General features: G+C 44.9%; 1 protein-coding gene across 1 annotated transcript in view; it reads left to right on the top strand.

The window, feature by feature from the left end:
• PEBP4 (phosphatidylethanolamine binding protein 4) overlaps window positions 1–13568 on the top strand; it is a 215637-nt gene that overhangs the window by 110777 nt on the left and 91292 nt on the right. The window contains exon 5 of the mRNA XM_059070951.1: window positions 3760–3858. Coding sequence (XP_058926934.1) covers window positions 3760–3858 — 99 coding nt within the window. The remainder of the gene's footprint in view (window positions 1–3759; window positions 3859–13568) is intronic.

The following is a 13568-nucleotide window of genomic DNA, read 5'->3' as shown; positions in this document are numbered from 1 at the left end:
TTAGGTTCCCTCTGTGCCCATTTTCTGGAGAGTTTTTATCATAAATGGGTGTTGAATTTTGTCAAAAGCTTTTTCTGCATCTATTGAAATGATCATATGCTTTTTATTCTTCAATTTGTTAATATCGTGTATCACATTGACTGATTTGCGTATATTGAAGAATCCTTGCATCCCTAGGATAAATCCCACTTGATCATGGTGTATGATCCTTTTAATGTGCTGTCGGATTCTGTTTGCTAGTATTTTGTTGAGGATTTTTGCATCTATATTCATCAGTGATATTGGTCTGTAATTTTCTTTTTTTGTAATATCTTTGTCTGGTTTTGGTATCAGGGTGATGGTGGTCTCATAGAATGAGTTTGGGAGTGTTCCTTCATCTGCAGTTTTTTGGAAGAGTTTGAGAAGGATGGGTGTTAGTTCTTCTTTAAATGTTTAATAGATTTCACCTGTGAAGCCATCTGGTCCTGGACTTTTGTTTGTTGGAAGAGTATTAATCACAGTTTTAATTTCATTACTTGTGATTGGTCTGTTCCTATTTTTTGTTTCTTTCTGGTTCAGTCTTGGAAGGTTATACCTTTCTAAGAATTTGTCCATTTCTTCCAGGTGTCCATTTATTTATTTATTTATTTATTTATTTATTTATTTATTTATTTATTTTTTGCAGTACGTGGGCCTCTCACTGCTGTGGCCTCTCCTGTTGTGGAGCACAGGCTCTGGATGTGCAGACTCAGCAGTCATGGCTCACGGGTCTAGCCACTCCGTGGCATTTGTGATCCTCCTGGACCGGGGCATGAACCCGTGTCCCCTGCATTGGCAGGTGGACTCTCAACCACTGTGCCACCAAGGAAGCCCCTAGGTTGTCCATTTTGTTAGCATAGAGTTGCTTGTAGTAGTCTCTTAGGATGCTTTGTATTTCTGTGGTGTCTGTTGTAACTTCTCCTTTTTCGTTTCTAATTTTATTGATTTGAGTCCTCTTCCTCTTTTTCTTGATGAGTCTGGCTAATGCTTTGTCAATTTTGTTAATCTTCTCAGAGAACCAGCTTTTAGTTTTATGGATCTTTGCTATTGTTTTCTTTGTTTCTATTTCATTTATTTCTGCTCTGGTCTTTATGATTTCTTTCTGTCTGCTAACTTTGGGTTTTGTTTGTTCTTCTTTCTCTAGTTCCTTTAGGTGTAAGTTTGGACTGGTTATTTGAGATTTTTCTTGTTTCTTGAGGAAGGCTTGTATAGCTATAAACTTCCCTCTTAGAATTGCTTTTGCTGCATCCCATAGGTTTTTGATTGTCGTGTTTTCATTGTCATTTGTATCTAGGTATTTTTTTATTTTCTCTTTGATTTCTTCAGTGATCTCTTGGTTATTTAGTAATGTAGTGTTTAGCCTCCATGTGTTTGCGTTTTTTACGTTTTTTTCCCTGTAACTGATTTCTAATCTCATAGTGTTCTGGTCAGAAAAGATGCTTGATATGATTTCAATTTTCTTAAATTTACTGAGGCTTGATTTGTGACCCAAGATGTGATATATCCTGGAGAATGTTCCATGCGCACTTGAGAAGAAAGTGTAATCTGCTGTTTTTGGATGGAATGTCCTATAAATAACAATGAAATCTATCTGGTCTATTGTGTCATTTAAAGCTTCTGTTTCCCTTTTATTTTCATTTTGGATGATCTGTCCATTGGTGTAAGTGGGGTGTTACAGTCCCCCACCATTACTGTGTTACTGTCAATTTCCTCTTTTAGAGTTGTTAGCAGTTGCCTTATGTATTGAGGTGCTCCTATGTTGGGTGCATATATATTTATAATTGTTATATCTCTTCTTGGATTGATCCCTTGATCATTATGTAGTGTCCTTCCTTGTCTCTTAAAACATCCTTTATTTTAAAGTCTATTTTATCTGATATGAGTATTGCTACTCCAGCTTTCTTTTGATTTCCATTTGCATGGAATATCTTTTTCCATCCCCTCACTTTCAGTCTGTATGTGTCCCTAGGTCTGAAGTGGTTCTCTTGTAGAGAGCATATAGATGGGTCTTGTTTTTGTATCCATTCAGCAAGCCTGTGTCTTTTGGTTGGAGCATTGAATCCATTCACATTTAAGGTAATTATCTATATGTATGTTCCTATGACCATTTTCTTAATTCTTTTGGGTTTGTTTTTGTAGGTCCTTTTCTTCTGTTGTGTTTCCCACTTAAAGAATTTCCTTTAGCATTTGTTGTAGAGCTGGTTTTGTGGTGCTGAATTCTCTTGTCTGTACAGCTTTTGATTTCTCCATCAAATGTGAATGAAATCCTTGCTGGGTAGAGTGATCTTGGTTGTAGTTTCTTCCCTTTCATCACTTTAAGTATATCATGCAACTCCCTTCTGGCTTGTAGAGTTTCTGCTGAGAAATCAGCTGTTAACCTTATGGGAGTTGCCTTGTATGTTATTTGTCGTTTTCCCCTTGCTGCTTTCAACAATTTTTCTTTGTCTTTAATTTTTGCCAATTTGATTACTATGTGTCTCGGTGTGTTTCTCCTTGGGTTTATCCTGCCTGGGACTCTGCACTTCCTGGACTTGGGTGGCTATTTCCTTTCCCATGTTAGGGAAGTTTTCGACTATAATCTCTTCAAATATTTTCTCAGGTCCTTTCTCTCTCTCTTCTCCTTCTGGGACGCCTATAAAGCGAATGTTGTTGCGTTTAATGTTGTCCCAGACGTCTCTTAGGTTGTCTTCATTTCTTTTCATTGTTTTTTCTTTATTCTGTTCCACAGCAGTGAATTCCACCATTCTGTCTTCCAGGTCACTTATCCATTCTTCTGCCTCACTTATTCTGCTATTGATTCCTTCTAGTGTATTTTTCATTTCAGTTATTGTATTGTTCATCTCTGTTTGTTTGTTCTTTAATTCTTCTAGGTCTTTGTTAAACATTTCTTGCATCTTTTCGATCTTTGCCTCCATTCTTTTTCCAAGGTCCTGGATCATCTTCACTATCATTATTCTGAATTCTTTTACTGGAAGGTTGCCTATCTCCACTTCATTTAGTTGTTTTTCTGGTGTTTTATTGTGTTCCTTCATCTGGTACATAGCTCTCTGCCTTTCCATCTTGTCTATCTTTCTGTGAATGTGGTTTGTGTTCCACAGGCTGCAGGATTGTTGTTCTTCTTACTTCTGCTCTTTTTTTTTTTCCTTTCTTTTTAATCTGGGTCTCTTACCTAGAGTAAAATCTTCCTGAAAGTATGGGTCACACCTGCTTGTTCTCTGTTGGATTCCCAGCACCTAGAAAAGTTTCTGGCACATAATAGGTGTTCAGTAAATGCTTATTGAAGAGATGAATGAATCTGAGCATTCCTTGCAATCGGTACAGTTCCTGACACAGAGTAAGCTCTCCTGTATTTGCTGGGTTAATGGACAAGTCGCTCCAACTACACTGTGAGCTTCCTGAGAGTAGAAGCCCTGTTTTAGGTTTCTTTGTTTCCTCCACATCTCCTGGCAAGATGTTAAGGACTTCTAGGTGCCGAGTTAATATGCTTGTTTGATTTATTCTTCTTTATAAAGGGAAAACCAAGCTATTAAGCTGCCTACTTAATAGACTTCATTTCTCTGAGAATAAGCCTGTGACACAAGAGGAATGTCATGATAACAGAGATGAACTGAGTAGGAAGCTTTAGGTGTTGGTCAGCCACTCTCGGCTGGAATTGAGGTAAAAGGAATGTCTGTACCTTGTAGATTTCCTTTCCAAATTCTAGCCACGATGCTACACTTCTTTCTGTTGAATGTGTTACAGGGTGCAACCTACATCCTGGTGATGGTGGATCCAGATGCCCCCAGCAGGTCTTCTCCCATAGCTCGATTCTGGAGACATTGGCTGGTGACAGATATCCAGGTAAGCAGGACAGAAGGTACTTTCTGATTCACTGGAGATTGAGGCTGGAGGATTATCATTCTGCACAATTCTCAGCTTTCATTCAGGAGGGCTGGGGACTCTGATGAGCAAGGACTTCCGTGTCAGGTCGCCCCCCAGCACCCAGCTGTCACAGCCTCGCCCATGTTTTCTAATGATTTCAGAAAATGACCCAGGATCAGTGATACACAGGATCAGGATATCCTTATCTCAGGATAAGCGGGGAGAAAGCCCCCATTTGTGGTGTTTGCTGATTTCTGTAGTGTAAAGAAAGACTCCCACCGTGGCCAGTTTCAAGTTAACGATTTAATGACTGAATCACAAATTTTCTGAAAATGTAACAATTGGCTCCAGCACACCACTGCCAGGGACCTGGACTTTGGGGGCACCAGGTGATTCTGTGTAGTCCAGGTGGCAGGGGACTCTTGCAGCATCTCCTGCTGATGGGCCGAGGGGCATGGAGGAGGGATGGCGATCTCTTTTTCTTTGTACAGAAACAAGTGGCCTCCCATCATTTTTGTCCTTTTGTCATCAACCATAATGACGAAGGAGCCTGGCTCAGCCTTTCTAGAGTAGGTCTGAGGGACGCAAATCTGGTGGCTTGTTAATGGGCATTAGGTGAAAAAACAAAAAGGCTCCATTGCCAGGCAAGTTTTGGAGACTCTGGGTGAAAATGTATTAATCCCATTCCTCACCGAAGGGCCTTTTAGAGCTTTTAATATCCTAGTATGCATTATATAACATGCATTTATTTTCCAATCTCACTTGACTGTTGAATCTTTTGTTCACAAGCATGTAGCAGTGCACTCTGGGAAAATCCACACTAGTATCAGGCATCCACGCATCTTGTGCCTAGAAAGCCTGCCGATGGCCTTTGCCATCACATGTGCAAAGGCACCAACCCTGTAAGACAGTGGGAACCCAGACCTAGAAAGACTAAGTTTGGATCCAGGCTGGGCTGGTTCCCACCTCAGTGATCTCCATCGTGTCATGGAGTCCCTCTTGGCGTTTTGTCTTTATCTGTAATGGGGGAACCGTGTTACCTCTGCTCTGTGGTTGTTGTGATCATCCGGTTAGAGTGTCCGAAGAGCACTCTGTAAAACACAGCATATACCACAACGATAAGGACTTTGTGCTTTTCCTTCTAGAGCTATGGGGCAGAAGAAGGGGTACCGGTCTGAACTAGCTATTGACTCTCCTGGCAAGGCTGGGCTCTCACAACCACTGGAGTGGGGACGTGGTGGTGTGTGTGTGGGGTTACCCTGGCAACCAAACCCCTCCCAATGACCACAGGCCCTTCACAGGAGGCTCAGGGGAACAGCCCGTTTTTCAGGGACAGCCCTGGCTACGGCCTAAGAAGGGGCTCCTTCCAGGGAGACCTGCGGCAGCAGCTTCTGGGACAGAGGCCGAGCCGGGCTGTATAGGGAAAGTAGGGTCATAGCTCCATCACCCTTCCCTGGCCAAGCGCCCCTCTCGGCCTCATGGAGAGCCTTGGAAACACCATAAACATGCGAAAGGGGAGAGCTGGGGGAGAGACCTGACTTAGTGGAGGGAGGGGAGCTGAGAGCACAAAAGGGAAAGACACTGGATCCTGCCCCAAATTAGAGCACAGGCGCAAGGTGGCCACAAGGGGGTGAAACTCTCAAGAAGAGAATACTGCTCCGGTCATCCTATTTACAGTCTGCCCCCATGCACAGGGCTGCCTGTAAGAAGGTTCTACTGCGCAATTCTGAGTCCCTATTTCAGAAGCTGGAATGAAATGGAATGTGGATGGAATCATTTCAGAGTAGAAGGGGCCGTGGAGCCATGAGGCTTCCTCTCTTCCGAGCCTGAAGTCTCCCCCGCCCGCTCCCCTCCCCCAGTACAGAACAGGACTGTTCTCTCGCACAGACCTCGTGGTGCCAGCATGGGTTTAGCCCCAGCAGCCCAGCTTAGAAGCAGAGCAGGTGGCAGGTGGCAGCTGGCCGGCGAGACCGCTAAGCCACAGAGCTTACCAGGGCCACCTGCCCGGGTGCGGCCCTCAGCTTTCCCGCTCAGGCCGGAGGAAGCTTGGCTTTCCACCGCATTTTCACCCCCTTGCCCTGATGTAAGGGTCCAGCAGGAAGCAGCAGCTCTCCCCAGCTATGTCCACTCGGCCTGCCCGCCGGCCTCCGCATTCTGCCAGCTGCACAGCCAGTAGAAAAACCAGGCCAGTGTAGGTCTCAGGCTGTGGACCGCGGCCAAAGGAAGAGAGGGCTCTGACCAGACCCAGAAGCACTTCCTGTGTGTTGGCGATAGCTGTCAGTCCCCAACATCAGAGCACGTTCGTATCTGCTGGCGCGCTTGTTAAAATGCAGATTCCTAGGCACCACTTGGGTCAGTCCGGAGAGGACAGGGCATCCGCCTTCAACAGGCATCCAGGAGGGGTTTAGCAGCTGGAAGGAAGACGGCAGATTCAGAATGCCTGGGTTGTTGTTAATATCACCCATCTGTGAAGCAATCTGCACAATTTCCTTTTAATCCTTGCAACCACTTCGTGAACCAGGCATTATCCCCATTTTACAGATGGGGAAACCAAGCCTGGTGAGATGGAATGATGCAGTCTCTCAGCTAGGGGGTTGTAGAGGTGGGTCTTCAATCCAGGCGGCTGAACTCCAAACCACCATCCCATGTGGTTGGGCTTCACACCACATCTCTCTCATCAACTCCACTGTGGCAAGGGGCATGTCGTGGTGCCCTTTCTGTCAAATGGTAAGCATAATCAGAAACAGAACCCCCGTCCTCCCAGGGCTCTGTTCCTGATTACCTTTTACGGGTTGATGCTTCCAGGGAACCTCCCCAGGTAATGCTGTCTTGGTAAATAAAATACACTTGATAAATATCTTGGACCCCCGCCCCCATAAAAGCAAACCCTACATATTATCATAACCCTCAGCAGCAAGCGGCCTCGGCAGTAAGGCATGCCATGAAGTCACTGCAGACATAGAATGACAGTGGCCCTGTGATTCACAATGGCCACAGAGGCAAACTTGGTGGAACCTAGGCTGGCCATGTTATTAGGGACTCAGGCCTAATTGGATGGTGGGCTGCCCCATGGCCATGGGAGCCCCTCAGTAGGGACAATTTGTGGACTGCCTGTCCAGGCTGAGACAGAATATAAACCAGTCCTTAGGAATATGTGAAACATTTGCAGCCTCCAGTGAGAGACTGGTGAGGTCTAGGACAGAGTAGGGTAAAGCTCTAGTCCTTACATAAAAACTAGGAACTAGAGAGAAGTCCATCAGGAGGGACCAGGCATACATGGCACCCTTGTTCATGTTATTCAACAAGTGTGGATTGACCATTATTTGTTATGGCATAGTGTTTCAGGGTGAGGAATCTGGACCCAGACTTGTCGTTCGAATCTGAATCCTCCAGTATTAGCTTTGTGATTTGGGGTGGGTGGGGGTGGGCGGAGGGGAGTTGCTCAACCTGTGTCTCAATGTGCTTGCTTGGAAAGTGGGATCCCAATAGTCCTTGCCTCACGCTGTTGTTATTGATGCTTAAACGAGTTTTCTTAAGTAAAGTGTTTAGAACAGGACCCAGAACACATAGGAAGTTCTATGTAACTGTTTTCTGTGATGTTATCATGATTGCTCAAAGTCAGACCCTGCACTAGCACTGGGGTTACAAACACAAACAAAATAGGGGGACTCCCTGCCCTCTGAGGGCTTCTACTCTAGGAGGGAAGAAGAAGGAGGCTGCAGCATGCGGGTAGGGTTATGAGGGCACCAGGAGCTGGCTGGGGCCGGAACTCCCTATACCTATGGGTTCTCATTCACTCAGGGAGAAGACTAGACTTTAGTCCCCAAACCTGGCCAGACCAGGCAGGCAGGGACTGATAAATAAAGCGTGCTGTCTTTCTGGGTCCGCTCTTTGAAAATCTCTCATTGAGCGAAAACGATTTCGAACAGAACATTGACACATAACATCTTTCCTTCCCCCCAGTGCCACATCCCCAGCTTTTCCTTTAAGATGCTTTCAGTTCTAATTCAATCTAATTAATAATCTTCGTGCTAAAGCCTAATTAAGATATCAATTAATTTGCATCATTCATTTCAGAAGAAATGCTTATTGGTGGCTCATCTTCTATTTGTCTCTGAAATTAGTGCTCAGGGCTTTTCATGCAGATATTTTCATTACGTTTTTCATTGCTAATGGGAATATTGAACGCAGGAAGATGGTATATTAATACTTTCCACAAAGACTATCATGACTGGTGACAAAGAACACCAAGAACAATTAAGGAGACAAGAGTACCTTTTTTCTTCCAAAAAAGAAAATCTTCCTAGAAACCGTCAATGATTCTAAAATTTGTCCTGAATATCTTTTTTGTTTTAAGAAAGAAAAGGAAATGGCAAGTTCATGTTTCCCTTTCATTCAGTGCCCTCAACCTTTGGCAGCTGTAAGTGCAAGCAATTCTGGGCTGAATTAAAAGGACCTTAAGGGCTCATTATTCTGTCTACTTTTCTATAGCATTGGATTTTTCCATAATGAGAGGTGTTTTTTTAAAGGACCTCTTAGTATGTTCGGTGAATAAGATAAATGGGTAACCCAATAAACAGAGCTGGGATCATAGCCCCTTGCTTTCCAGCTGGGTGATTAGCACGTGTCAGGACTCTTGTGTTGGAATTATTGGTCCCACTGCTGAGACATCTTAGGCAAGTTACTTGACCTCTCTGAAATTGTGGCTTCTTGTCTGTAAAACTGACACAAATCCTTGCTCTTCAGGATTGACACGGGAAAAGGGAAATTACATATGCAACAAGGAGAAGCCTCCCTAGAGAAAAGCACTATATAAAGGGGCAAATTTATCCTCGCTCCTAATCTATCTAGCAGCAGATCCAATAAAAATTTAAATATATATATATATAATTATATAATCCGATTTTCTGTATGCTCCAAAGCAAGAATAAACAGAAGAAGAATAAATAAATAAACAGAAGAAGAATAAACAGTCTTTTTTTTTTTTTGACATAGAAAACAAATGTATGGTTACCAAACGGGGCAGTGGGGGATAAATTAGGAGTTTGGGATTAACATATATGCACTACTACATATAAAACAGATAACCAACAAGGAGCTACTGTATAGCACAGGGAACTATACTGAATATCTTGCAATAACCTATAGTGGAAGAGAATGTAAAAACTGAATATATACATTTATATAGATATATATGTATAACTGAGTCACTTTGCTGTACACCTGAAACTAACACTACATTGTAAATCAACTATATTTCAATAAATTTTTTTTTAAAGAGTACCATCAGATTTCTCCTACAAAGTAACATTTTTAGGTACCTACACTCTCTCTTTTCTTCTGTTCTTTCTAATTTCTTTCCTTAAAAAGGAAAGAGAAGGGCTTCCCTGGTGGCGCAGTGGTTGAGAGTCCGCCTGCCGATGCTGGGGACTCGGGTTCGTGCCCCAGTCCGGGAAGATCCCACATGCCGCGGAGCGGCTGGGCCCGTGAGCCATGGCCGCTGAGCCTGCGCGTCCAGAGCCTGTGCTCCGCAACGGGAGAGGCCGCAACAGTGAGAAGCCCGCGTACCGCAAAAAAAAAAAAAAAAAGAAAAAGAAAAAAAAAAAGGTAAGAGAAAATAAGAAAAAAAAACCCAAAATCTAACCATGTAATGCAGAGCCAGGCACCCAAGATGGAGAAAACATCATCCTTGGATCTCCCTGAGGCAATAGTGACCAGCATCGCTCACCATGACTTCCTCCCCGTGGGCTGTAGGGAGTTTAGGTGGGAAGTGCTTCGGCAGGTTGGCCTGGGCTGTTCTGAGCTGGCAATGGGGCAAGCACAGTGGATTTTCTGTCCATTTGGGAAGGTCTGTCTTGTGGGCTGAGACAGTTTGGGCAGCAGCTGCAACTAACTACCGGAGACCCTATTTCCTAGTGTCACTGTCACCTCCGGAGCCTAAGAATAAAGTACTCAAGACTAGACCCCCATTGCTGGCAAATGCAATTCAGTAGGTATGGGGAAGAGCTGGGCATCCATGGTCTTTCAAAGATCCACAGGTGCTTCTGCTGTGCAGCCAGACCCTAGACCCATGGACCTCAGGATGTGACCTCGAATGGAAGGCGCCCCCGAGAGGGGCCCTACTTCCCATCACACCTTCCAGACATTCCAAGTTGACATTAAAGATGAGCATTAGCAGCAAAATGACAAAAGATTTATCCTCTTTGTATCAATTTCCTCTTCCTGCTGTAACAAATTACAGCAAATTCAATAGCTCGAAAAAACACAAACTTATTGTCTTACAGTTCAAGAGGTCAGAAGTCCGAAAGAGGTCTTACAGGGCTCACACAGGTGTTGCAGAGCTGTGTTCCTTCCAGAGGCTCAAAAGGAGAATGTTTTCCTTGCGTTTCCAGCATCTAGAGGCCTCCTGCATGCCTTGGTCTGCGGGCCCCGGCCAGCAACTGCATCACTCCTATCTCTGCTTTTCTGCTTCTGACTCTCTGGCCTTCATCTTTCATTTAAAAAGACCCTTGTGACTGCATTGGGTCCACCAGGCTTATCCAGGATAATCTCTCCCATCTGAAGATGCTTAATTTGATCACATCGCAAAGTCCCCTTTGCCGTGCAAAATACCATATCCACTGGTTCTGGGGACTAGACGTGGACATGGGGTGGGGAGAAGGGGATGGCAGTGCTCTTCTGTTTACCACACTCTTCTGGGAATTTGGGGGTGGTCCAATTAGAGTGGAGAGTGTGTGTCTGCCAGAGGATTCTCTCCTTATCAAAGTCTCCAAAGCACCTTTGTTTTGTAGTGTATGCTCATTCTACTTGCTACCTGTTTCCACTTCTGCGTTTCCTGGTTAGTGATTCTCTCTTATTTCATCTCTCCTTGTCTTTGGAGATACATAGTTGAAGATAAGACACACTGCTTTTTCCAAAGTGAGAAAAGGGCACTGCACTTGGCCTCCATCATCCCCTTATCTCCGACTCTAAGTGATGGCCAGGCTCTGGCAGCTCTCTCTACTTCTTGCATCAATAAACAGTCTTCACCAGGACCACATGTTCAGGTGAAGAGGTCAAACCAAGGAAATAGGATTAATTAATTCATTTCTTTCTTTAGACCTGTATTTTCAGTTTTGCTGCTGCTATTTGTGCGCATTTCCATGCACGCTTTGCCCTGCCCCATTGAGGGTCCATTTTAAGTAATAAACACCTGCAAGGCATGGCATATGCTCCCTAAGAGCATGTCGGTTTGGATCCAGGAGCCCTAAAGAGCGTTTGATGATGGGGACAATACAGAGGCCCTGGTTCTAAACCAGATGTGTACGTGGCCACCCAGATGAACTGAGAGAGGCTCTGGGCTCTGCCACTTCCAGTTGGGAATCTCTGAGCCTCAGTTTCTTCATCCTTAAAATGGGCATGATAATAATATCTATGTCCCAATGTTCGATGAGTTTAAGGGTCGTGGCACAGAACAGAAGAGTAGGGCCTCGGTCAATGTGACTCTCTCTCCCACCACCCCAACTCTGAGATCTGACCACAGCAGCCACTTATGATTTAGCAACTCTCCTTAGGCTGTTGGACTCATGTTTTGCAAAGTAAGAACTCTAGGCAACGCCCCAACACACAAACCATGTGGTAAAAGCAGCTCATCCTTTTTTTAATTATTATTTTAATTTTTATTTATTTATTTATTTTTGGCTGCGTCGGTCTTAGTTGCGGCAAGCAGGATCTTTCTTTCGTTACGACGCACGGTCTTCTCTCTAGTGGTGGTGTGCCTAATTGTGAAACGCGCGGGCTCAGTAGTTGCGGTATGCGGGCTTAGTTGCCCCGTGGCATGTAGGACCTCAGTTCCCCGACCAGGGATAGAACCGGAGTCCCCTGCATTGCAAGACAAGAGTCTTAACCACTGGACCACCAGGGAAGTCCCCAAAGCAGCTCATCCTTTTGCCTCTGGAGTCTAGATGGATCCAGGCCTAGCCTGGAGGCACCAACCTGACCCAGATTTACTTTGGTGGGGGAAGTAGTTGGGGGAAAGGGGGTCTGCCCCATCATTCAGCCTCTGGGAATTGCCCTGTGACCCCCTGGTCCAGATCAGTGTCCGCTGGAGTCACCCCAGACCACAGCCGGCACACAGGGCTGGGCTGCAAGTGCCAGTCAGGCCTACGGTGTGTCTCCCACTGTCAGGACCCCAATGCTTCCCACCTTTATTTTTAACCCAGCCTAGCACCCCTCACCATTTCCTTATCTCTCACTATCCCCAGCTGACTGTCATCGTCCCGCCACAGAGATGCCTTTGCTCCCATTCAAAATAATTTAAATAAAATGTTGCTACAAAGTGGAATATTATCTTTTGATGAATGTTTTTAAAGCCCTTTAGGTTTTCATGGTAATTTGCAGTGTAAAATTATTTGGAGATAAGAGCCAAATTAGCTCTCGGATGCCGAGGTCGCTGTGTCCTGTTATCCATGTGAGCACTGTTTAAATATAATCAGCCCTTAGACTAATGCAGCATAATTGTTCATTTGAAACAGCTTTTTTTACTCCATTCAATGAGTCATTAAAATATTCAAGGGATAATGCAGTGAACTGGAAATGAATTTATCATATTATCCCATACATACTGTAGTGCTTCAGGTAACTAAGGAGAAAGGGGGAGAGAGAACATGAATATTATGGGCACAGGCAGGAAGGGGGCCAGGATATACAGGAATACGGGAAACAAAGCTTTTTAGGTGATTTATGGAAAGTATGTATAGGGAGGCTGACCTGGAGGGGTGAAAAAAAAAGGGAAATGCTGTTCTTTGAAGAGCCCTCTCTCTCCCTCTCTCACTCTCTCTCTCTCTCTCTCTCTGCACTCTGAGAATCTGTGCTCCACCACAGCTCCGCAGTTAACTTATTTTTATCAAATATGTTTATATCAGAAAGTCGTTATGGAAACCAATTCTGCCATCCAGGAGCATTCCTGGATCAGGCAGAAAACTCTTTCTCTCTCTCTCTCTCTCCCTTTCTCTCTGTCACACACACACACACACACACACACTCCTACCCCTCATTCGCGCACACACACCCATAGATGCCCCAAAGCTGTAAAACGGCTGAGGCTGAGACCAGACGTCCAGGCCCACCCCCTGCCCTGCCATGAGAAACCAGGGCTCATCACCGTCCCCTGGGCCCCAGCCCCCCACCCAGAGCACATGTGCTGAGGCAGAGACAAAGGGCGCCAGTGGCAGCATATTCGACATGGTGATTCTTCCTTGATCCCAGGAAGGTCCTGTGGGTGCACATGGCTTGTACCGCACCTGGAGTACCGTCTTTTGTTCTGGCCACGGTATTTTAAGAAAGGCAGCAAGCAGCGTGAGTGAAACAGCCAGAAGGGTGAGGCTCTGTAGAAACCACAGCAGGAGAGCAGGGGTAGCTGGCCTGTTGGAATCACCAAGGGAAGCCATGAGAACTGGCTTTCAGGACCCTTTAAAGATTTCTTTTAAAACCTGAAGAAATCGAATTGGAAAACAGGGAAGTCCTGCTGTGCTCTACTGGGGAGAATTAGAACCAGTGGGTGAAATTTACATGGAAGTCAGTTTGGACTCTGTATATACGAAAGAACTGTCTAAGATTTGGAACTGCCTAAGAACTGAGCATGTACTCCGCACTGGAGGGAGTGCTTAGCACTGAAGGTATTTTGTCACGGGTGACCCAGGTATGTTCCC

The sequence above is a fragment of the Kogia breviceps genome, chromosome 8 (genome assembly GCF_026419965.1).
Source record: "Kogia breviceps isolate mKogBre1 chromosome 8, mKogBre1 haplotype 1, whole genome shotgun sequence".
Lineage (NCBI taxonomy): Eukaryota > Metazoa > Chordata > Mammalia > Artiodactyla > Physeteridae > Kogia > Kogia breviceps.
The sequence above is the reverse complement of the archived record's forward strand: the minus strand, read 5'-3'. Positions and strand labels throughout refer to the sequence as shown.